At 43.9% G+C, this 25,220-nt stretch overlaps 2 protein-coding genes across 3 annotated transcripts in view; one reads left to right on the top strand and one right to left on the bottom strand.

The window, feature by feature from the left end:
* Positions 1-7,933: 7,933 nt before the first annotated feature.
* Positions 7,934-25,220, top strand: part of LOC146983425 (phosphoinositide 3-kinase regulatory subunit 5-like) — a 65,906-nt gene continuing 48,619 nt past the window's right edge. Inside the window, exon 1 of the mRNA XM_085785001.1 lies at positions 7,934-8,069. The gene's annotated coding sequence lies outside the window, so the exon portion shown is untranslated. The remainder of the gene's footprint in view (positions 8,070-25,220) is intronic.
* ntn1b (netrin 1b) overlaps positions 14,647-25,220 on the bottom strand; it is a 47,706-nt gene continuing 37,132 nt past the window's right edge. For both annotated transcript variants that reach the window (XM_085785002.1, XM_085785004.1), the window contains exons 6-7: positions 23,741-23,815; positions 14,647-17,177 (exon numbers count right to left, since the gene is read on the bottom strand). In XM_085785002.1, the coding sequence (XP_085641128.1) occupies positions 16,858-17,177; positions 23,741-23,815 (395 nt within the window). In that variant the 3' untranslated portion in view covers positions 14,647-16,857. The remainder of the gene's footprint in view (positions 17,178-23,740; positions 23,816-25,220) is intronic.

Here is a 25,220-nt window from a genome sequence, read left to right as displayed (position 1 = left end):
CTCTCCGGCTGCTTAATGAGACACAGCACTGACATCAGAGTGCTCATCGCTGCAGGAATCTTTTATAGGTGGGAAGAATCAACAGTAAAAGACTTAGGTTCAGGACAACTAGAGGCACACAGATAATACGAAGAGCTGAAACCAGAGGGAAGGCTTGGTGATTGTAGAAGCCGTGCTGTGGGGTCTTTTTTTTCACTTTCACATTCATCTTGTGAAACTATGTGCTTTCGACAAAGCTTGGCAAAGAGGTAAATAGCAATAAAAGAGGATTGGAGCGTACGTTTCCCTTTGCCAAGTGTTGGAAAAAAAGATCTTCCCTACATTGAGCGTCTGGCAAGGGAGCCTTGGCTGGTGATGTCATCCCCAGGTCCACAGTTTCTGTTTGTTTCACCTCCATTATATGTGAAGGTTCAACAGACCTGAATCTCTTGTGGCCCTCTGCTCCGAGACACATTTTCCCTTGTTTAGCGTCCAGTTCAGGACTTACAAGGCTTTAAAGTTGTTGTGTTTTCTAAAGAAAAAAGAACACACACAAACTTCTTGTTCTTTGATGCCATTAGCTGTAATGCTTCACGAAAATTTGGAACAACCTTTAATCTTGACACATTTACTAGCCCAAAAATGAAATGACAGATTTCTCTCCACTGGTGTTGATGGTCGGTTGAACTGAGAACAAAGACTTAAAGACCTCAGGTGTTAGAGGAGGTGGTTGGTTGGTGATTGGCAGGTCCACGAGAGGTTTCAAAGAGGGCAAATAGTTTGTAGGATGTGCGGTGTGGGTCGGTCCATCACTTTGGTCTTGACTGAAATGTCTCAAAAACTATTAAATGGATTCCTTGTGAAATGTGGTACAGATGTTCATGATGCCCAGAGGACAACTTCTCCTGACTTAGGTGATTCCAAGACTTCTCCTCTAGCTCTTCAATGCATGAAATATCAAACATGTACACAAGTGTATTTTTATAATACTGGCATGCACCAAAACTAGTTGTCACATAAATACTGCTGAGCTGCACAGTAGTGCTTGGGAAACCAACCCTAACCCCAAGGAAAGAAGGCTTACAGTGCTGTACATGGTGATGGTATCTGGCTTTTCTATCAGTGCACTGCAACCTGTGAAGATTTCAACAGCTAACTCTGCCATTGTGACATTTAATTCCTATAGTGGAAGTGCAGCACATTTACAAATGGTTCCTACCCACGGCGTCAGGAAGAATTTGTCCTGTTCTGCTGTCTGTGTAATGTGTGTGTAAGAGGATGTATGTTTCCTGTCAGTGAAGAGTAGTCTTCTTATTTCCTGTGTGGATGTTTTAAACTTTTCTACACAAACATTTTCATTGGCCCCAGAGCTGATTTTCACTACAAAAAGCTCGGACCTGCCAGTCGCTGTGTTTCCTCAGCTGGTGGATAACCTCCACTCCTCACGCATCGCTCCCTCTGCCATCTATTTCCTCCTCTCTTCCTTCTACTGACCCATCTTTCCGAACTTGAAGGGGCAGTTGACGTGACTGGCTGTGGCACACACACTTTGCTCCAAGCTCAAGTCAAACTAAATCAAATATGATGGACGGGAAAGAAAAACTTACTCCAGGCCAATCAACCTTTTCAGCTTCTGAAGACAACTGACCATTTGCTAATCTCCTCCTCCAAAAGGACATTATCCAACCATGGCCTTTGCAGCTGAAACTAGGTCCAGCAGGCTGTCAATCTTTCAATCTTTGTTATTTCTTCACATGTTGAAATGTTGTGCATGGAGATTTCTGCATTTAAAGAGTTTAAAGGGTGGAGTGTGTTTTCTAAACGGTATCCTCTCCAAAACCAAAAACAGAGTAAACCACAAGGAACAGATGAAACAATGAGTTTATGTGCTTTTAATGTAAGGTACTGTATAAAGTTATTGGCCGGCCAAATTACCTGGCTTACTACCAATAGTAGTAAGACAACACTACTACAAACATTCAAACAGTGCATCATTAAAGCTACGCAATGTAACATAATATTTAGGTGGACCTTTCTGACCAATCAGAGAATGTGGCAGCTCACATAGATCAATCAAAATCATACGCCTTCTTATACTGAGACTTCAAGATAATATTAGCTGCTGGGAGATGTCCCTATGGCTGGCACACAGGCGAGCTAGCATACATGACCAGGCTGGGCCGTAACCCCCGCTGCCCCCGCCCGTTAAGCCGGGTTTCCACCGAATCAACGGCCTTTTTAAAAATTTTATTTATTTATTTTTTACACCGCAACATATGGTTCACGTCATGATAACTTATGTATTTTGGCTATTCAAGCTTCCACAGTCCATAGTTCTCTTCTTTGTTTGATATTTCAAGAGACTTTTGGTTAAGTAACCATGCTAGGCAGGATTGTTCTGCTGTGTTGTCGCCGCCGTCAACCGCCACCCCCCCCCCCCCCGTCATCGCGGCCATCGCCTCGCCAACACCGCCCGCCCCCCCCCCCCGGCCTTCGTTACGTTACGGCGCTACCAGGGTGTAGGGATGAAGGTGAATGGCGTCTGTGGAATACGATGGAGTCAACTGAGTCTCCAGAAGTTGCCTATAATGTTGCTTTGATGAGCTTATTTTGTGGACTTATATCCCACATTAAAGGAAAGCCTGAAAACTGTGTAGTATCTCCTCAGTGTCAGGAAGCTGGTTTTGGATGCTACCAGAGTTCAGAAAAATGTTAGCTGCTTTGTTCTGATCTTTATTGGATGTACAATCCAAAAACCTCAGAGTTATTTGAGATAGGGTTTCTTTTGCCAAACACATTTGTTGGTCCTTATCCTCAAAGCCAGAAAGTGAAACTATGCACTTTGAAAATACAAACAAGTATTAGCTTAGCAGTCAAACTGAGCACAGAGTGAGAACTACAGTAAACAATAGTCTGTTAATATTTAGCCTTTAGCCTCAGTCTTTAAGCGTAATCTTTTTGTAGGTTATGTAGTCATTAAGTAGGGTTCTCGACTTAAAACCAACCACCCTGAAACACAAAGTCACAGAGCTAACGTTAGCTAGTCCTTTTCAATGAATCGCTGTAAGTTCTGTGTCGTAGGCTAAATCTGCCATTGAGACTGGTGGTGGTAACAACAGAAACTAGTTTTAGGTACTACAGTATGCTCACCCACTTTTTGCTGAAATGGTCTTGTCACCTCTGCACCAAGTCAGGCTAGTTGCTTACCTGTTTCCAGTATTCATGCTAAGCTAACTGGCTGCAAACAGTATTTGCGTCTCAGCTCAACAAGAAAGAGAAGATGCACATTTCAAATGCTGAACTTTAATGTGAAAAATTTAAATGCATTTAACATTCAAGTATTTACACATTTTCCAAAGCAGCCTTAAACGGAATTGTCATTTGAACATACAGCATGAAAATAGGCGAGAGGTTTGTTGTTAGTTTCTTTCTTACTGTGTATCTGAACACTCTACTCAAGGCTGTTCTCTAGCATCAAAGCACACCTAGACACCCACCTTGGTGACCTCACCCTGTGTATGCCTCACTCTGGCCATGGCAACGTGGCAGGTTAGAAATGAGGAAGCCAAGGGTGAGAACAACGGTCTGAGTGTGAGACTTTGAAGTTCCCGCATGCTCTGGAAACAGGGCAAGGAATCACCTGCCATAAAGAAGTGTGCGTAAGCGCTGAGCTATTTGTTCTGGTGCCTGGGTGGTTATGGGTCCCCAGGGAGGGCTGGCCCGGGCCCCTGTGAGATCACATCAGTGTGGATCGGGCGGGAGTCCACCCGGAGGTGGAACTAATGGGCCCATGTGTTCGCAGACACTTCTAAGAGCCAGATGCTGGGAAGAGAGAGACGTCCTTTCTTTTTTTTTTTTCCACAACACCTCCCCTGGAGAGGAGAGAGGGGAACCCAGGCAAGCTTCACACGCACGCTGGACACAGAAATCAGTGTATACAGATACACATACCATGTTAATTTGGTTTTGTGCAGACAAGAACGATCTCTATTACTCTCACTCTCTCATACACATACATGCACACGCACACACCTTTAGTTTGTTGAGTCTACACAGAGACTGTCTCCACTCTCCCTCTTGTTGATGCGGCACGCAAGGTGAAACAGTCTAATAAAAGGGATTTGGGGCTCACATCTATCTATTCCATATGATCTGCCTGCCCCAGTAAAAGTCACGTACAGACTCTGGTGCCTGCAGTTCGCCGTGTTATTGATGCAGTCGTGACCTCTCTGATCTGACGTCTTATTCAAAGTGGTTAATGATTACCATCTTTCAATGTGTTTCAGCCGTCACAGCGGTAATCCTCCCCTCTCGCTACATCGGAAGGATTTTTTCTGTGGATGTCAATGTTTTGACCTCATCTCTTCCTCGACAAAGGATGATCACTCGTCGCGCCGGTCTAATTTAACATTAACAACAAATCTGCTGCCGTGATGTGGATGTGAGACAGATTAAGTCCAGGACAAAAATAATTGAAGGCTTTCTGTGTCTTCCATAGCTCACTGTCTCTTTTTTCATCTGTTATATTGTTGTCATAACAACATGTCTCACTGGGCCATGTTTTCATCTTATTTATTGGGGCTTTTCCTTTAATAGACTCAGTATTAAACTAAGTGTTAATAGTCGCCTTGTAAAGTTCAAACAAATTGAGCAGTTCTGAATAACTGCTCCAGAACTGGTGCTGTCAACTGACTTAAAAGATAAATAATGAGGTTTGAAAAACAAGATCATGATGGGTTGGCCAATCAAAGCCTGATCCACACTGAGAAAACATTATGTGAAATTGGAGGGGAATGTGTGTCTGTCATCAGTCCCCAAGCTTAAGCCATCCAGTCCAAACCGGAAGACTGGTGCCGTCCAGAGAACACAGATAATGCGACGCCACCCTCTTCCTTACTTGTGTATAACATCCTTGAGTTCTGTTTGGATCAAAGCAGTGAAGGGATCACACACATCCTCAGTAAACCCCAGAGATTGACTTGTCTGGAGGCCACCTCAGTGTCGCACGGGGTTGGTCCAAACGGTTGCCTGAGCCTGAGAGAAAAGTTTGGCTGCAGAAAGTGGTGGAGACTCGCAGCACTGAGGGAAAAACAAGCACAAGTGTTGGAAAAGGTCAGCTAGGCCTCGGTAGTGATCACTTCATAACAAAGACTGAGGTGAGAATGAAACAGAGTGAGAAGGGGATAGGAAAGAAACTCTGACTCAAACCTAATCCATTTACTGTGATACAAACTACACAACTAATGCAAATGTGTTACATTTAAAGCCACAATTCTTGACAATAATCATCACATTATTAAGATTTATATTAAGATATGATCATTTTGTGTCTCTCTGTTGTCGTCTTGTGTCGTGTTTTGTGTCAGTCGTTCCACCGACTGTCCCACAAGTAAGTTAAACAGTCACCTGGTGGTGGTAGATCTGTTCAGTAATCGATCCATAATACTTACAAACCAATGACCTGTTGGCCTCTGAGTGTGGGAGGGAGGAACCAGGGGTGGCTGCTCAAATCCCAGGGGCGTTGTCACCCCTGGCCCCCACCCACCCCCCCACCCTGACAACTTCAAGCTCCATGTTAAATTAGTTGAACACACATTAGATAAATATGTGTGTTTAGTGTGGCGACGTTGGCTCAGGAGGTGCAGCAGGTCATCCAGTGAGGTCGGCAGTTTGATCCCCAGCTCCCCTAAATAGTTTGCATGTCAAAATGTCTTTGAGCAAGATGCTGAACCTCAAATTGCCCTGCTTAATTACCATCAGTTTGTGTGTGTGTGTGTGCAGCGATGTAAAGATCAAAACAAGCAGATTTTAATTGTCACAGACTGCACTGCATCATTTCAATGATGTAAATCAAGCTTTTTCTTATTTAAACAGAATTAATTCATTAATTATGAATCATTTGCAGGACACATGCATTTAGACACGGCTTGTTAAGGTGCTAAAAGATTCATACCTCCCCCCTGTGAGCTGTACATGCATTGAGATGCACTGACACACTCTGGTAATGGGTTCGTGTCATCAGAACTCCTCGGTTCATCAAAGTTCCCCTCAAACACATGCAGGCGGCTTAGTTGTTAAATTGGCCTGACTGTGGAGTGCTTGTTTTCCACGGCAAAACAAATTTGGGACCTGTTGATTTACCGGCATGATTAGTTATGAGCAGACATCACCACCTTTTGCTGTAGCATTTCATAATCCTAGAGTCTCTTTTGGTTTTACATATTGTATATATGTATAGCTACCGTTTTTCATATGCAGATCCATCACATTGTGTGCTCCCCGTCATCGTGGAAAAAGAGCTGTTGTCCAGATGGGAGCAGACGCTACACATCACTCAGAAATCTTAAACATGATTGGATGAGCAGAGATTCTGACTCAAGAGCACTGAGCTGTTTTCCTTCCCCGGCCACAGAGGACAAATATAATGCCAAGGGCTGGACGCTCGCTGCCTCTGGCGAGTCACTCACAGCAGGAATCACAGAGCTTCACCCTTAGATTTGGAGGATTTTTTTTAATACTTGTTTTGAAAGATCCCTCATTGCACATTTAATGCTGTGCACAGAGCAACAAGTGTACCCACCTCTAGGCTAAGTCTTTATTGGATATCAGGCCGGGTCTGAGTGGAACAGTCTGCACGACGAGACCACAGTGTTTCGGTTGTTAAGTGCTGTAACTGTGAGGGAATAACTGAGCAGATGGTTAGAAAATCACCAAGGTACTTTAATTTAATTTAGTATAGAAGGTTTCATTTTTTAGTCATCTAACGGCACGGATCTGTGGATGGCAGAGTGGGTCCACCAGTCTGGATCCAGGATGAGGTTTCTCAATAGCTACTCAGCACTGCCGTAAATCAGATGTTCATGGTTCCCATGAATCCTAATGAGTTTGGCAAGTTTTAGCTTTGGTACTTACATTGACATTTGTGGTTTGAAGTGAAATGTGGGGATGTTTGGATAACCACAAGCGATGATATGCATTTTTATAGTGTAGTAACTCTCATAACTTGTGTGAGTGTCAGGTTATTTATTTATTTATGTATTTATTTATTTTTTTACCTGTCCAGTATTTTGGTTTACAGACAACTACCTGCCAAACTTAAGATACTTGGATAATACTTCTTCTAACTGGCAAATCTTGATATGTTATCACATTAAATTAAAATGAATAGCCAGATATTCCTGCTGAACATCAGCGTGTTAACATCGTCCTCGAGACAGCTTAAAACAGTAATGTATTTAGCACGTTAGCATTGTGCTCAAAGCGCACTAGCTCCAACATAACTGTGCAAGTCTTACAGTATGGTGCAGCCTGTTAAATTAAGTAAATTAACTTCTATTAAATGGCTAAAATTTCATGCATGTTTATGTTCCCAAACTTTTCGCCATGAATATACTTGCACTTGTAAAAAGTTTTGACCTGATGATAGTATGAGGTGAAAAGAATGAGGATCCCCACCTGCAAAATCCATTGACATGTGACATTGGGATAATGCTAATGTCAATTAGCGCATTTTAGCATGTTAACACGCCTCAGTGTCAACACAGTATACCTGTGGGCAAGGCTGGTACAAGGTGGTAATTGTAAATATATATTTAATTTCATGAAATGATATAAAAATCAACTAAACTAATAATAGCAGCCAATGACATGTTAACAGAGCCAACATAATATAAAACCATTTGCATTTATTGCCACTGTAAAAAAAAAAAAAAAAAAGTTACACTGGGTTTACAGCACAAATTGACACAAAAATGACTAAAATCCAGTCAAAGGATTGAGAGGTTGGGCGTCTGATGATCTGTCTCCCTTCAGAATACTCTAATAATAATCCTTACAGTCATACAGCAGGAAGCCCAAGGTCACTGTCCTGAAGGTGAATGTGTGTGTGTCTGTGCTTTATGTGCAGGTCTCTGTAAATGGATTTCCTCCTGGCTGGTGGTCTGACCCTGGTCCTCCTCCTGTGACCCTGTGGATGATTGCTGTGACTGAGACATGTTTGATCCCTGCACTGATGCTGGGCTTTTGATGGTTGCCCCACTTTGATGCTACGACAAGATTGAATCCAACCTCCCTCTGTGAAACACACACAGGTAGGCGTTCTCTCTCTCTCTCACACACACACACACAGACAGTTTTTGACCGTGCAGCACCATCAGACCTGATAGCTGAACTGGAGGTGCTGTTTCCGTCCTGTCTTTCATCTCGAGCACTGATATTTGTCATATCTGTGACATTTTACATCCAGCATTTAATACCCTGTGAGGATGGGCTGTGGTTGTGACCCTCAAACCTCACAAATATTATATTTTATTATCTACTTATGTGTTTTATTCCTGTTGAAGATTTGTCTTCTCGTGAGGCCAGTTAATACAGTTTCTTGACTCAGAGGAAATACAGGACAGTCACATCTTTGCAGTGAAGTAGAAGTTTTCTCCTGTCGCTCTCCACTGGATTTTATACAACAGTTCTGTTTCCTGACTGTTTGATGTCTTCCTGTATTAATCCGAGCAAGCGAGGAGCCTGATTTACTAGCAGCGGAGGACCACTTTACTTTTACTCTGCTTTTATGTCAGGTTCAGTAGGATGGAACAACATACTGACTGATGGCGAAAGCAGACCCAAACCTCTAAAACATACAGCTCGTTGAAATAAAATTCAACAGTTTCTGGCCATATAGTTACAGTACATGAAGACATTTTCATCTCTTATGATTTATTGCTCTGGAAACTGAGGATGAAGTGACCAGTGAGTCAGATATAAGTTGTAAAGATGGATGCTTTCAGGCCGTTGTTTCGGAGAGAAAGAGTCTACGTCGCAGCCACTCTGGAAACTAAAGCGAGACATCCTGAGTTATAGGTCTACCCGGCGTCCACATGAATGGTTTTTCTAACACTAAATCTCGACATAGGTCAGCGCTCTGTTTTTCTAAATTTCTGTCTCAAACCCAGAACTGTCTGGTGCCTTCTCAGAGCTCCGTGGATTGGGGAGAGCAAAGAGGGGAAAAATGGCGATAGAAAAAGTGATTGAGAAATGTGGGAGCGAGGAGCGTTTGGCAGGGCTCATCTTGTTTGCTCAGTAAACCCCCGAGGCCTGTGTTTTTTTGCTGAGGGAAATGCCCGCATTGTTGGGCCCGGAGACCGTGGTTACGGGCCAGCCCGGGGCCCAGCCAGGCAGGTTGGGACAAACAACAAGATGAAGGTCAGCTAATATAGCAGTTAATTCCACTTCCTGGTCCCCATGACACCCAGGCAGGGTTTATTTGAAGATCCCAGACCCTGAAGTCACTCTGCACTTTGTTTAGTCCATGAGTATTTTTGGTCCGAGCCAACACTTTCAGATATTAATGTATTCGAATGAGAAGGAAGGGAGGTTGGAAGAGAGAGGGGGGAGATACAGCCAAGCAGTGGGGAGGAAAACTGACTCTGTCTCAGTCTCTCATTCATCAACATTAATCATGAAGTTCCACATGAATAAACACAAATCAAAGCAGATATTCAGTTTAGCTTTTGTAGTGTACCTGTGGCATACTGGATCTTTGAGGCCAATACTGAGACATGTGCAGTGAATTAATTTCGACCACTCTATTGTCCCGGATGATTTAAAGAACAACAAACAAATCTCAGTCCCAGGTTTTGCCTTGTTATGTCTTTACAGCGTTGCAGATGTTTTCCTTCAGATTTCAGTCCTTATTGACAAAAACACTGCATTTCCTGTGAATTCTTCGCAATATAAAAAACACCCTGTCCTTTTACCAGTTGATTGTTTACTGTAGCAGCAGCAGTTGTAGATAACAGCAGTCATTTCCTACGGCTCGGACACAGTGTTGGAACAGTTAGAGAAAATTACCACTGGGTTTTCCACCATTTCCTCTGAATCTTTTCGTGTGAAATGGAATCGGTGTGAGACTCCACTACTAATGTTAATGAAATCATATACAGAGAGGTAATAACTGGTGGTAAATGTATGGAATAGGTTTTGTAGAAAAAAAGCCGTAAATAATATGAAAAATGGGGTTTGATGGAATGAAATCTTAATGTGAAGTCACATTTAAATGGCATATAAAAAGCTTTTAGTGTCTCTTTAACTGTGTCTGACGTCCTCTTGTCCCCGTTTAAAGCCTGGAGGGGTGAAAAACGAGATGATCTTATGAGGCCGCTGAAGGACTGTCCTCATGGCGCAGACTCCAATGAGATCCATCCTCTCTGGCATGGCCTGGGCCCGGCGGTGCGTGTGAATAGACATTTTAAAAAAGCAGGTTTATGAGCCGATTGTCTTACCCATCATTTAACTCTGAGATCTGGAGAATGTGGCGGGGGTGGGGGGGTTGGGATGGGTGAAAAATATAGTACATGCCATCCAAAAGCCAAGTGGCTTAATCCTGTATGGAAATGGTAATGAGAGAAAAAAAAAGAGGACTAACTCTGTCTGTGTGCGCTCTCCTATCCAGGATGGGATGGAGGCCTCTCCAGTGGGGCTTCTCCAGGATGCATAAGAAGAGCCTTTGTGCTCCAATCTAGTAAAGCCAGAAATACAGCTTTTGAACCATGTGCATTGAAAGACAGAGAAAAATGGAGAGGCAGTTAGGGAGAGAGTGAATGAGTGAGTGGAGGGGTAGGGGGGTTGTGTGGAGGGAGGGGGTCTTTAAAGGTGTTCGTGTCAAAAGCGGGTGGGGGGGAGGTGGGGGTTTGACACATTTGGAGTCTGATGTGTGTGTCCGTGCATACGTGTGCACTCATATATGTTTCTTGATGTGTGCGCCTGTGCATCCACATCATGTATGTGTGTGCGCGCGCGTGTATGTGCAAGTGCGTGTGGTGGTCACACACTGGGCTGATATCAAGTACCTCTTTAAGCCCTCCTCCCATCTCCAGAGGTGCTTCAGCTTTTCTTTCTCAGAGCCCCGTTCCCTCACTCTGCTGAAGCCCGACTGTGAATGAAGCCTGGGAAGCAAGAGAGTGGATATCACTGGGTGGAAGATGGCGCTAAAAGCGGAAGAGTTGTAAAACGCAGCGCACCACCAGGTCGTGTACATAGACTGTAGACAGATAGGTGATGGGTGAAACGCATCTAAGATGAAAGACGCTCTAAAACTTAACGGTGTACAGAAATGGCCGTTTGTCCTGTTTGCCACACGAGTTTACCCGAGTAAGGAAAACGAATTTGATTGGTTGTTATCGAGCGGGTGGGATATTCATAACTTGGGACGAGACCGAGCTCGGTGTGTGTGTGTGTGTGTCTCAGACGTTTGATTGACGGATGATGGATCCAATATCAGTGGCTGATCAATTGTGAGCAGGCTGACGTATAATCCGTGCGCCTACATTATCCAATGCGGAAAAAAAATACCCCACTTTCATCCCAGATTTAATCAAAAATAGAATTTTGCACAAAGTTTGGCCTACATCGTCTGATAGATGAGTTATTACACTAATGTTAGGACCCAAAGTGGGCTCAAATTCAATTTTATTTTCTGTACAGCTTTAAGTCAGGCCAAATTCCTGCTTGTTTGATAGTATTGATGGTTTATTTCTGGTCGTCCTCATGCACATTTACATAAATCGAAATCGACTCTAAGGCACCGTGTCGTATGATTGTTGCCTCATCCTCCAGAGTAGTAAAGTAAACAGAGCTTGGAAGTACAGTTCGTCAGCTGAGAAAACACAGTGTTATATTGTTCTCTTGTTTAGTCCGGTGCTTAGGAGCAAACAAAACAGCATCTGTGGCGCTGCTCGGGTTTTACGGAGGGTTAAGAAGAAGGAGCAGGAGGCCAAGTGGGTTTCAGGAAAAACAAAAGACTTTGATTGCATATAGTTTTCCCGCTTTAAGTGGTAGTGGAGATCTCATGCATAAAAATCAGACTCCAAATCTGACGGGACTCTGGTGAAATGAGATGCGGCTCTCGCGTTAAATGAAGTCCGTCCTCGACAGTCCCTCCCCGGAGGCGCAGGGCTGTTCTGTGAATAGAGATTAGAAACGGTGGCGCTGACGGCCTGTAGCTGCCGGGTGATACTAATCAGTCTCTGTGATCCTCTCCAGTGTTCCTCCTCCTCCCCAAACAACTAATCCACTTAAGGACTCTTTTGGGGTAGTTCGCCATAATTTGTTTTCTCCCTCCCTCCTATGTAATAAAAACTCAATCATAGTCATTAAAACACTGTTCATTTACTGAAGTTAATGACTGTCTTGTCAATACACAGTAATTACTTTCTAATTAGATTGTTATTATACAGTTTTTTTCTTACTTCTCTTGTCATTGTGCTCTCAGACCTTAGTGGAGAGGATCAGGAAACCTTTTCCTCTTTCTTTAGGAGCCACTAATTTGTCCATAGATTTTTTTAATTTACGGCTTTAAGCAAAGTTTTGCTGTGAAAAATCAATCTTTTCCCAGAGAAGGGGAAAAACCCACAGGACTTGTGTGAATCGTGCTTTTAAACATTTTCATTCTGGGGTGATTCACTGATCTCAGGCCACTTGGGTTTGATCCTCAGAGCAATACAGCTACATACATGGAAGTCACATACTGTATGTCATTTATCAAAATAGGAGACTCTTAGAGCTGAACTTTCAGGGAAACGCAGGGAACAATAAAAAAAAGACAATAATTCAAATCCTGCAAATGTTTTTCTGGGATAAAATCTGGGTCTTTTCCACCCAGTCCTCTCCAGCGGACCTATAGAACATATGACATGGGAGCTTAAACAGCCTCATTCAGCCACTTGCTGTTTCCATTTCCTGGCAGCTGTCAGCACAGCATACAATTGAAGGGCACAGGGCCACCCTGCCACTAAAGCCGGGACAACCTCGCTGTGTCGCATCATCAGTGCCGACCTGCCTGACTTTGTTTTCCGAGGAGGACCCTCGCTGTTCGCAGGGAGACAATGGCAGCGGTGGGAGCGGGGGATTCTTCTGTGTGGAAAGTTCCAAGTTGGTGCCGCTGATGGAAACCTGACCCCCGCGTTCGAGTCCTCTTTGTCTAACGTGAATGCCAAAAAACGAAGTTCATATCACGTCTGTGTTTGTTGTTCTAGCTTCATCCCTGCGCGCACTGAGAGGGGAGTTCACACACACCCAGATCTCTTTTCAGCTCTCCCATCCCGCCCAGATCATGAGAGAAATCACGATCCCAAAGTGATGTTGTGCAACACTTGGCCTTAACAAGCCGAAGTGAGGTTGTTGATGTGCTGCGGCTCTGAACGACGGTATGATCTCATGATTAGCGCGGCCAGGCAAACCTGAGCAGACGCTTTAAACATACCTATAACAACCGGACATCAGAACCCGATCACGCACTCATCCTCTGACCTCTCCATCCCTCACTCTCTCCTCCGTCCACCGACCTTCCGAGTGGTTTTATGGCTGGCAATCCTGGTGGCCTTTATATTAATGGAGAACACAGCTTGAACTTTCAGCAGTGACTGTATAATTGGTTGGCCCCTTTGGAGCATTTTACGCTGGGCATAGCAGGAGCACTATATCAATACTCCGTCCACAAGCCAAGACAGATGGACTCTCATTTGGAGAAGGTTCAGAATTGTGTGTGTTTTTTTGCGTAAAGGTCCCGTAGGAATAAGTTAAGGGTTTCCACTGATGCCAAAACCTCGCAGCTACAACAATAACATCTGCGGTTTGGATTAGACACGTTGGTGATATCACCCCTTTTTAGTAATATGCCTGCATTATAGCAATCTTACAGCCAGCGCTTATTGTCTGTGAAGTTTATAGAGGCGCAGGATCCAACACAAATGATGACCGGCGCTGCGGAGTATGGTTGAAGTTCTTTGGCAGCAGCAGCCATTGTTTTAATTCATTTTTACCTCTAATGCTTTACAATTCAGTGCACAATCACAGTCGACTACCCTTCACAGTGTCCACTTATTTCAACATTAATGTTGAGACAAATATTCATTGTTTTTCCTCAGTAGATTTAGATTTAAGGCATAATTACAGATTATATTTGTATATGGGGTATTAATAAAATATTTTGGGGGTTTTTATTAGACACAGGAGGAAGTACAGGAGCTGAGGAGGTAACACATTTGTATTTGGGAACTTTATTATTCCTCAAGTACTTTTTTAATTCGTATCCAGTAAATATTGAATAAATACAGGAAAAAGACCAACAGTTGGAGTGTATGTGTCATGAAAAGTCATGGGAGAAATGTGTGGAAAAGATGACACTTTAATTACACTCCTCAGTATTTGGACTTAAATGATTTTGAAGAGGCAACTTAATCTAACAGCTGACACACCCCAGACTCACGGTGCCTCACACATTCGATGCTTGATGTAGAGTAAGAGCAGTCACCTCTGCTGTAGTTTCCAGTGCAACAAGTGAAAATTGTGTGTGTGCGTGCGTGCGTACGTGTGTGTGGATTCATAAAAGCTCAGTCAGCTTCTCCTCTGACATCACTTTTAACCCTCATTTTGATATTGGATCATTTTCAATCCCCTGTATTTTATCATAGAATCATTGTTTGAGTTTTTATGTTTTTTTGGTTTTTTTAGCTGCTTCAGCATAAATCTGCTAATTAGCGCTGAGAGAATAAGTGAGGTGATGTGTTGGAGTTTATCCACTGTGTGTTGCAATGTTAGGGGAAAAAACACAACACTTTATTATGACAGGGAGAAAAGAACTAAGAAATGTCATTTCAGCTGGGATCATCCTGGTTTTGTTTTTACACAGTTTTTATTTCAGATGAATTAATTTTCAGTTCTATCAGGCTGTTCAATAGCCAGACACGTATCAATACTTTTTCATTACAGCCATCTACAATTCAATGCAAAAAGTAAAAAATAAAAGGTCAAAAAATAAAAACCACAAAAGCCACATTGTTTCATGTGTCATTAAATATATTCATTTGTGATAAACATAATATATTAGTATTACAAGACATTACACAACCATTTGCAATGGACACCGCTAAACATCATTTACAAGCCAATGTATAAACATGAGCAGATAATTATTGAGATATAATACTTATGGAGAGCAGGAGTCTGGAGACTGGGGAGTACCTTTATGCAAACGGCTGCAAAACAAGTCGAGATACGTCGGTGCAGATGTGTTGGCAGAGACTTTATTAGCCCATTGTAAATCTTGAATGCATACAGTATGATGCACAGAGTACTCATGTGTACCTGTGTGTCCGTGTGTGTCTGTTAGGCGTGGCCCTGAATACGTGTTAGTGAACTGTCTGTTTTTACGTATTTTGTAAACTCAAAAGTCTCTCAGTGTGTGAGACATTCATTTATTTGTCTTTTCCATTTATTAAGCCTCTAGTATTTAAAAACTCTGGTTAAGTTCACATGGAGATAGATCTAGTTAATGTTTAACAAAACAAAAGAAAAAATAATACTATACAGCTATATAACATGTAGACAATCGCTCATGCCTTTTTGTCGAGTACCAAGTCTTGATTATGGAATCCAGTCGTCAAAAGTGGCTTTGAGGTGACGAACGTTTGACTCACGGCGTGCTGAACGCGCTGCACACACACAAAAAAAAAAAAAACATCTGTGATATTTCATCACTCCACAGGTTATTTTCCCACAACACTGAGTACTGTATACAAATTAAATGTGTACATAATTCACAATCATTGTTAGCTATCAGTCAGCTACAGTAAATAGTGAGCATGCAGTGTGTCAGTTGTATGAGGATTGTTTGATAGGTCGATATTCTCTCTCACTTTATTTTTCTTTCATAAGTAACAAAGTGAGAACTGATCTGCACTCTCACTTGCAAACGTCGGGGACATCCACCTTTTCATTTATTGGAGGATAAACACCGGATTCAGCACCTTCTGTCTCTTACATGTGTCTGACTGGCAGTGACGGCTCCCATCAAACATCAGTCGTCGGTGAGGCAGCTTCTTGCATCAGATGGTCCAGTTTGGGAATATTTAAATTTTTGGATGCCACTCTCAGAAAAAATTGAACATATCTCATATGTTCTAAAAGGTTTGACTAGTAAAAATAAGTGCATGGTTGACACGTCTACTCTACATCTAGCTGATGCTAGGGCACCGCCTACTAAAAAATAATGTCTATGTATGCACGTATGGTTACTTTACATTGCAGAGGTCACAACCACAACATACCGCGGATATATCAATAAGCGCCAACAAAGACTCGCGTGTACTGAGATCATTATACAGAACGAGGAGAGGATCATTATGGCGTTTTGTTCCCACAACACTGAGGTAACACTCACATATGAGCAGGGAGCTCTCGGGGCTGAATGGCACTTTCACCACACTTATAAACTAGCTTCCAGCTGTTGGGGGAAAAAAAAAAAAAAAGTTTCTCCAAAGTTTGGCAGGTTGCAAAAGCAACTTATCATACATGAGTGGAGTCCTGCAGCGCCGTGCAGTGACTCTTCTTTTAACTGGACACAGAACAGTGGAAATAGATCCTCTGCAGACACAGAAGGGGAGATACAGTAGATGCATTGCTCTTTGAAACTGAAGGGACTTAAAAAAAACACACACACAACAACAGCATCATGGGTAAAATAGTCAGGATGTGACATATCTGTAACATTAGGTGCAAACTCTGCAATTACACGACAAAACAAACCTTGAAAGATGAACAGAAAAACTGTAGAATGAGCTCCTTCACAAAAGTTCCTAAAAAATAAAAAAAAGAACCACTAATCTCTTCGCTCCAACTCAGAGCAGCAGCACTCAGTCATTCCCCCATCTCTCCTACTTTTCACCTGTGTCTCTCTATCCTTTATTCTTCCAGTTTATTTATTTATTTTTTATTCATCCATCCATTCATCCCCTTCTCTTGCTCGCATCCAGTCCCAGTAGAGGTGTTCTCTCGCCTCCACCTCTCCCTCAATCTCTCTCTTATTCCCTCCTCTCCAGCTATTTTTTAGCACTTCCCCCTCTTGTCACGCTGTTGAAACTTCCTCAGCCGGCGGCCCCACAGGTCTTTCCAAGGGATGAGCAGGCTCCCCTTGTCCGCCACCACGCCGCTCTGCCCGGGGGAGTCGTCGTCCGTCCCCAGCAGCAGGTACTTTCTTCCAGGCTTGATCTTGGGGCATTTGCAGGCCACGTCCTTCGCGCGCACCCACAGCAGCTGGTCCCCACGGCGGATGCGGTGCTCACCTTGTTTGTAGACGGATATTATGTTGACGGTGAACTTCCACCACTCGCCTGCTTTGTCTCCCTTGAGGACGTGCACTTGGACAGCTGGAGGAGGAGCAGAGAGAAGCTGAGGTTAAAAAACCTTTATGAACAACTGATTAGTGTGAAATACACTAGAAGTGTGTGTTTGGCCCCCTGTACCACTGGGTTTACTGTTTGTACACCTGAGTCAATCCACACCTGAACATCACTTGCTTCAACTGAGATGGTTGACAAGGGATCAGAAATCTGAATATAGCAGTTATAGTCAGAGGTGTGAGGAGGAGGAGGAGGAGTGAAATTACATTGGGCAAGTCAAGTAACTGTCAGTGGTGAAGTTACTGTAGTGAGAATGAAAAGCAAATCAAGTCATCGCTCACATTAGATAAATCACAACTAACAATAATTCTCTGTCAATCGTCATGAAACATTAATGAAAGCGGTTCTGAATCTAATTAGTCCTTATGAATCAAACATATAATTGATTTGTGTTGATTCTGGATCTGTGACAGCAGCTACCCACTGCTACTTTTATTCTTATCTTATTATTGATACCTCTGTAAAGGAGGTTATGTTTTCACCTGTTCTGTTACTTTACTAGCAGGATCACCCATAAGGTGTGATTGTTTGGCCTTGGTGGAGGCGTATGCACTCCACTGATTGATATTGTATTACTATACACACTATGAGGAGCCTGCATTGTGTTTTGTACTCTTTCCTCCTGCAATTCAGATATTAGTGCTTCTGCTCACAAGAGCTGCCTCTGATCTGCTGTGTCCCAGTAAGTTACCAGTTTTGTGGGTATCACAGTATAATTCATGTTTCAAAAACAAAATATAACGTATTTCATTAAAAAAAAAAGAAGTAGTCGTTTATTTGAGTCATCTACCTCAAGTCATGAACACAAAGTCAAAGCCTTTTATCAGTGTCGGTCAAGCAAGTCTCAGGTTTTCAAATTTGTGACTCAAGTCAAGTCTTATGATTCAAGTCCCCCACCTCTGGTTGTAGCGTACAGCAGACTATAATGATTGAAATAGAGGTGTCAGGGTAATGTAGGTAAATACTGAATAAGGTTAAAGAAACAGGTTAAAAAGCCACCTTTAATGGATAAATGATTAAAATGAGAAGCTTTTACTACTCTAAGTGTTACTTAGTAGTACATTGGCTTAAAAATTGACAGATCAACATGTTGAACATTAAATGAAATAAATGCAAATGAACACATTCGTAATATGCCAGTGTTGACAAGGGGGTGGATGACTTCATCAGCGTACATCAGGCGAGTTGGGAACCATTGTCATAAACAGTAATAACTTTGTTGGCAAGTGTTGGCATCTGTCTGCAGCCTCAGACAGATGCCAACACTTTTAAAACAACATCATATAAAATGTCCAATAAAAGCTGCTGTTTGAACACAGTCCAGAAATCTCTCCCCTCATCTCTGACCTATGACCTTTCCCCCGTGCTCCTGAGCACACGCCCGACCACAGCAACAGTTGCCATAGCACCGCTCGCATGCGAACATCTGAAGAGAAGAGAGACATTTTTCTTCAGGTGGCCAGGGAGAGTTATTATATATACATTATTTTTATTTGCCAAAAAGAAATGGCCGGGGCGTCGTTTAGCTCTGTTGGTGGAGCAGGCGTCCCATGTGCAGAGGCTACAGTCCAGCCGGCCCCGTATCGAATCCCGACTCTCTGCCTCCCCATTTTCTGTCTCTCTACTGCTACACTATCGATTAAAGGCAAAACCCCGCAAAAATACACACTTTAAAAAAGAAATGTCCAAAAGAAAAGTTTTATAGAAAAATGCCACATCTGCTAACAATATAACTTCTGAAACAGATCCTTTCCAATTGCTTAATCAGGTGCTAAAGTGGAGTCTGAACACTGACAACCTCGGGCTAAAACCACGCTGAGCCTGGTAACTATTGGAACACCACTTGTGGCAGATATTTTAATATCAGGAAATGAGTAAAACCTCCTTTGCGGAGGCTCCCCTGCATGGATCCTCTGTCCAACAAAGCAACCATTACTTCATCACTTTGATTGGAACAAGAGGTAAACAGCTCAAAGGCGACAGAGCTAATCTGTGCTTGAAGTGAAGAGTGTTACCCCGTGGGTTTTGCCAGGAATGTGCTATTAAGATGAAGGTGTGTGTGTGGGGGAGAAGGTCAGTTACAATTGTGAGAATTAATCCAATCTGTAGGAGATTGGATTGGATTAGATGATGGAAAGAAATCTTGTATTTGCCAGTTTATATTCTATGTGTTACTCATTTATTGCCAAATGGGTTCCTGGAGTTTTGTTGTACACACAAGCATCATAAACTTACAAGTAGACAAAAATAATTGTGTAGTTATACTAATGATAATAATAATAATAATGATGATTTTTCAAACTGTAATCCCTCTTTTTTTCCTATTTTATCCCTATATCCCAATAGGTTAGCCTTTTATTTGCCTTCCTGGCTGAACATGATCACTTTTGGTGTTCATCCGTCTGCCAAGAATGGAGAGCACCAGAGGAGTGGTGGTGTTTGAGTATGTGTGTCAATGCATGGCGTGAGCAAATTGCACACAATTTCAGAAGAAAGAAGGTTTGTTGGGCTGAGGAGAGCGAGCTCTCACAGCCCTGCCATTCAATGCAGCCCTCTCCTCCATCCAGACACATAAAGGGTGTGCGAGGAGGGGGCGGTGTGTGTGTGTGTGTGTGTGTGTGGGGGGGGGGGGGGGGTTTGGTGGTAAGGAGGGGCCACTATTTGTCTTCCCAGCCACAGAAAAAGTTCCAGGAGAATCAGGATGTGTTTCCGACCTCATGAGCTATCCGGGTTCTGCTCCCAGAGCTCCATCCAACTCCGCAGCGTGAGAATCCGGTGGAGGTAGCGCTCTCCTGTCCGGGCCGAGGGGACTCGGTTACAGCATCCAAGCCCGGTCTCTGTGTCAGTGTCTGCCTCTCTTTCTCTCTCAAGTATGTTCTCAGTATTTAAACACACACACACACATAACAAATCCGCGCACACACACACACCTTCTGCCTATTGGTCGGAGCTAAATAGACACCGGAGAGAGACTGAGAGCGTGGGGTCAAACAATGTATTACGAAACAGTGCGCACTGTTTGGTGAGACAGACAGTGAAAAAGAAGAGATAAGTGTCAGATGATCCTGCACTTGCACAATGGCTGCCAACTGAGCCTCCCTCACAGCCAAACTTCCCACTGGGTTTATCTTCTTTGGGCAGTGTGCTGCAGCTTGACACTGCATGCCACCAACAAGCAAGGGCTAATGAAATTAGCGCTTGCTTAATTACCACACTGAGGCCCCTGTCCCCTCTGGTTATCAGCTGAGTGAATGATCAGGGACCTGCTACCCTTGGGTGAGCACAGAGGGGGGACCGTCAAGGCTAAGAGGGAGGGGGGTGGGGGGGGGCACCCTGCCTTTGAGCACTACCCCGGAGCGTCGGTAAACACGCGGCCCTTTGATTCATTGTCCTCCCGGTGGCAGGGAGAGGGAGGGTACGTGTGTGCAGAGGAGGGTCTGAGGCGAGAATATAATCCCTTTGTGTCGGCCGTCTCCGTAGCTACGGCAGTGATGAAAAACAAAAATTGAATAAACAAAACATATTTCTTTCTCTCCGGGGTGGCAATCCGTCACCGTCTGCCTAATTTACCACCTGTTTGTGCCCCGAGGAATGCTCGGTGCCGGCAGAGCGCACAACTGTGTTTAAACAGAGGGCCCCTTCCCGTGACCCCTGGGGGCCTGGATCACCACTCACACATGGGGGGTTGTGGCCCCCAGAAGAACAGAGCAGAGGCTCCGAAGCCCCACAAAAGCAAGGCGACAGGCCTGAGAAATGAATTAGACCGAGGCAAAGGGAATGCATGCTAAGCAATGATGTCTGCCATACTGCCCGAGCGCAGGCGGGATCATCTGCTTCCAGACTTTTCAGAGGAACTTCAGAGAAAACCAACAGGAACCGCCCGCTTCGCTTGGATCAGCCACACTGATTTATAGACGCAGGGTCCGTCTCAGCTCTGATGATTAAGATTTAAGTCAATGGAAATATGAATAATGGCTGTGTTTGGCTTCCTGGCAAAATGCAACAAATGGCCTGAATTACCGTCGACTCGACTGTTAAAGGAGAATAAAATATGTTTCGCCATTTTTCGCTTGGATGCTGTTGAAAGTACCTAAAGCTGGTTTTCTGACAGACAGTGGATGAGGTTTCGCTGATGATGACTTTGAGTGAGAGTGGACGTGGTCGGCTCTGAGAGAGATCAACATTAGTGCAGCTGAGAGGATCTGAGCGGATGGACAACTGGTTGATACACAAATTACCATTAATTTCTCACTGAAATCCACATGACAGATTCTACAAGCTGCTAATGATCCAGTTTGAAACTGACAAGGAATTCATAACAGTTTTAACAAAGAAAAATGTAGGTGTGGTCTCAGGAGACACGCTCTTATTGTCTTTTCAGTGGATACAATACTTGCCAGGACTTGGCTGAGAGGAGAGTGTATCCTGTGAAACACTGGATCTGCCTCAAAGGCTTTTCTTTTGGTCTCTGTGGTTTACATATGTGGATCCACCGATAACAGATAAACCATTTTATTGCGATGATTAATGGTGCAGAAAATCCAAAGAGTGGAGTGGATCATTTTCCATGTGGATGAATGTGCAGCTACACAGCAGGGTAGGGCAGCGCTGAAAAATTTGTTCTCCCACTACCCCTGTTGTTTCCCTCTCTCCTCCTGTGTTGGAATTCACTCCTCTATTGTTGTGGTTTGGGTTGACTGATAAATGATCTGTATCATTAATCATCAGATGTTGAATTGATCTACATAGATAGACACATGATATTAATTCAAATCATGTATTATGATCTTTATTTACCCAGCACAACACTTATCAGCTGTATCTGAGCTGCACCGCTTGTTCCGTTGCTTCGCTGACATAATAAAACATAATGTGATTGCTGTGTGTTTTGGCTTCTCTTATCAGTTTGGGATTTGCTCTAAAATGCCTGAAACTTTAGCCAGAAGCCCGAGGCTGACGGAGCCGGGCAAGACATTGCTCAGACATACTCCTGCAGTGTGTTCCCTTTCTCCTCGGGGGCTGTGGGGGTGCAAGGCTACAATACTTTTACTTTTACATAGTTCAGGCATCCATGCTTTGACTCTTTTACGAGTGGTGCTGCAGAAGTTGTGTGTGTTGAATGGCTAAATCTTGAGATGCTGCAGCCCTAATTGGTTCATTGGGGCAGTTGGTAGGAGAAGAAAACTTCTTAAACTTAATAACTAAATTGACCTTTATTCTCTTTTTATAACCTCTGCTAAGGATGTTGTCTCCACTCATCTGTTTGTTTGTCATGTCTGACTGATTTCCCTGAACTCTGGGGAGGGGTGCGGCACCGACCAGGGAGGAATCCATTAAATCTTGGGATCATTTCCTCTGAATTTGAATTTTTTCTCTCTGAAGTCTGGTGCATGTTGTTTGACACTGGCCTTGGCAGGGCTCTGCGCTCTCACATGATTTATTTGAAGTGTTCTCTTGGTTTTTTGTGTTTGTGAAATTTTGGGGGAGTAAATTCTGAAGTAACTCCCATTATCTCCCACCTGTTGTCTCAGTTACTCAATCAGGAAACATAGCTGAAAGAATGCATAGAGAGGTCAGGCTGAGGTACCGTCTTTTTCCTTTGAACCCTGATGAATCAGCCGTGGTTGGAAATGATCAGATGTTTAACTGTTTCAGGGGAACTCCTTCAGGTACACGGGATAAACAATCTATCAATATATTGAAGACTAAGCATAAGTTGTTCCTCTTCAGGTTAGTTTTGTACATCACCCTCACTTCGAACCCAGGTCTCCAACACCGCGATGCAAACTGTATCACCAAGAGGTCAATGACCACTTGGCAAGTGGGTTTGCATGTCTTTTATGGGCGAGTGAGTTTAACTCACTCCTCCGTTACACAAGCATCATTTAAACGTAACCCAACCGGTGTTGCTCCGAAATATGAACAGTTAGAGAAAGCATACAGTCGTGCAAAACCCCTCTGTTCCTGTGTTACGAGACGGGACAGACCATTTGTGTTTGGTCCCAGGTGTTTTATTGTGAAATGCTAAATGTAATTGGATGTAAATTGAATAAACATCAACACCTTCAGCTGAATCACTTAGCAGTTGGTGTAGAAAAGAAATGCATGTCATTAAAACACCTGCACAGCGGGATCAAATCAGCTCCATTGGCGCACAAAGGGATAATTTATAAATGACAGACTATTGGCCGAGAGTCGCACATCTTGAAAAGCTTCAGCTTCCCGTGTCCGCACTTTAAAACCGATCCACTCTGGAGAACGTTTCTGAAACCCTCTGTTTTCAAAGGTGGGAACCGTCAGCCTGGTGAGCGTGGAAGCCCACATCACAGAGAAAAGATATGTTTTCATATTAATCCGCATTAGTGGACGTGACCTGAGGCTGTGTAAGTAAACGCTCGCTGAAACGCGGAGAGCGGCAGCAGCAGGGTGTGGACAGGCCGTGCTCGCCATCTGATTAATTGAGACATCTGACCTCCTGACTGCTGGCTGACGTCTGGCAGCACACATTCCTGCATAGTGGACTCACTCACCGTAGTCTTTTTTACAGTACTTCTTCATGGTGATCTTCATCTTTCCCTTGGAGGCTTTACAGTGAGATTCACAATCTGGGGGGGAGACAAGGTGAGAGGGAAAGAAAGATTGAGAGTTAGACGGCAAATTTCATCCTGACGACACATTAAGGATGATTCAGTTGAATGGGCTTCACATGTGTTCCCTTTCGTCACATTATTCCTGCCTCCGGGGTCTTAAAGACGCCTTCAAAGTGCCACTGTGAGACGGATTAAAGCTTACACAGATCCTCCTGTGTCTGTCAACACACTCCTACTATATTCCTCCCAACTTTTTCCACTCTAGCCTGCTCCCTCGTCAGTGTCCTGGCATGCATTGTGCGCCATCTCCGAGGGCGACGGAGGTCACCCACTCACAAAAGAGGGTCACTGGGGGGGAAATTAGCCAGTGACCTACCCAAAATTAGCAGGGGACCTTTAGCAGCATCTCGGCAACACGAGGCGAGAAAGTGAATACTCTAATGCTGGTCGAGGCTAAATGTCCTGTGCCCCCAATCCCACCACCCACCCCCAGGAAAGAAGCTCACAGATTTAAGATTAATGTCTTAGCAGTATTGCTCTTACAGCCGTGTTGTGTGTACCTGGGTTAGCATGCCAAATGGCCTTATCGATGGCCTCTGCCGTCCCACTGTCACCACGCCAGCTACCTTTTGTAATGAGGGAGCTGGTGGTGGGACCAGAGGCCAAACTGAAAATTGAAATCATTTGTTCCCTCCACTTTTCCACTGACTGACACAAATTGGAACCAGATCATCTCCGAGTGTTGCCCCCCCCTCCCCCCCTCGCTTTCCAATCCGCCTCTCCCAGAGCAATAAGCCTTGTGCTCTTTTCTAGGGGGGGGGTGGGAAAGCTGGGCTGGGCAGTCTGAAGAGAAAGGAGGGGGCAGTTGAGAGAGAGGGGGGACCTTTCAGCTTGCCTGAATATGGACAAACTTCATTATTTCTTCCAGCCCTCTGTCCAGTCTCCCCCTTTCTTTCCCATTATACTCTGTGTGAATGAGGTTGCCTGGGTAATGATGGAGGAAGAAAAAAACGCCCCTCTCCTCCCTCTCAAAAAAAAAAAAAGAGCGGTTTGGGTTGTGGGATGTGGGATGAGGATCGAATTCATGTATGTAGAGAAAGCATTTCTGGTGGAATGCCTGGCTGCTGCTTTTTTTGCAGCGGCGGGAGAAATAAGAAAAGAGGAAATCCCAAAGTAAATGAATTTGACGAGTCCATATCAAGCACGCCTGATTTCCATGTAAATGAAGTGGTGAGGGCGGGGGGCCTCTTTATCTCCCGCTGGCCCCTAGGGGCCTTCATCATACCTCCCTTTGATAGCTGACGTTGCCCATTAGCCCCTTAGCGCAATCGCCGCAGTGGGCCATTACACGCACAGCTCTCATTAAGGTCCAATCTCCTGCTGCGAGGACAAACGCCCCCTTTGTGTGTCGCTGCAGCAG

The sequence above is a fragment of the Trachurus japonicus genome, chromosome 8 (assembly GCF_045865225.1).
Source record: "Trachurus japonicus isolate A0001 chromosome 8, Traja_1.0".
Lineage (NCBI taxonomy): Eukaryota > Metazoa > Chordata > Actinopteri > Carangiformes > Carangidae > Trachurus > Trachurus japonicus.
This window is presented reverse-complemented; position numbering and strand designations above follow the sequence as displayed.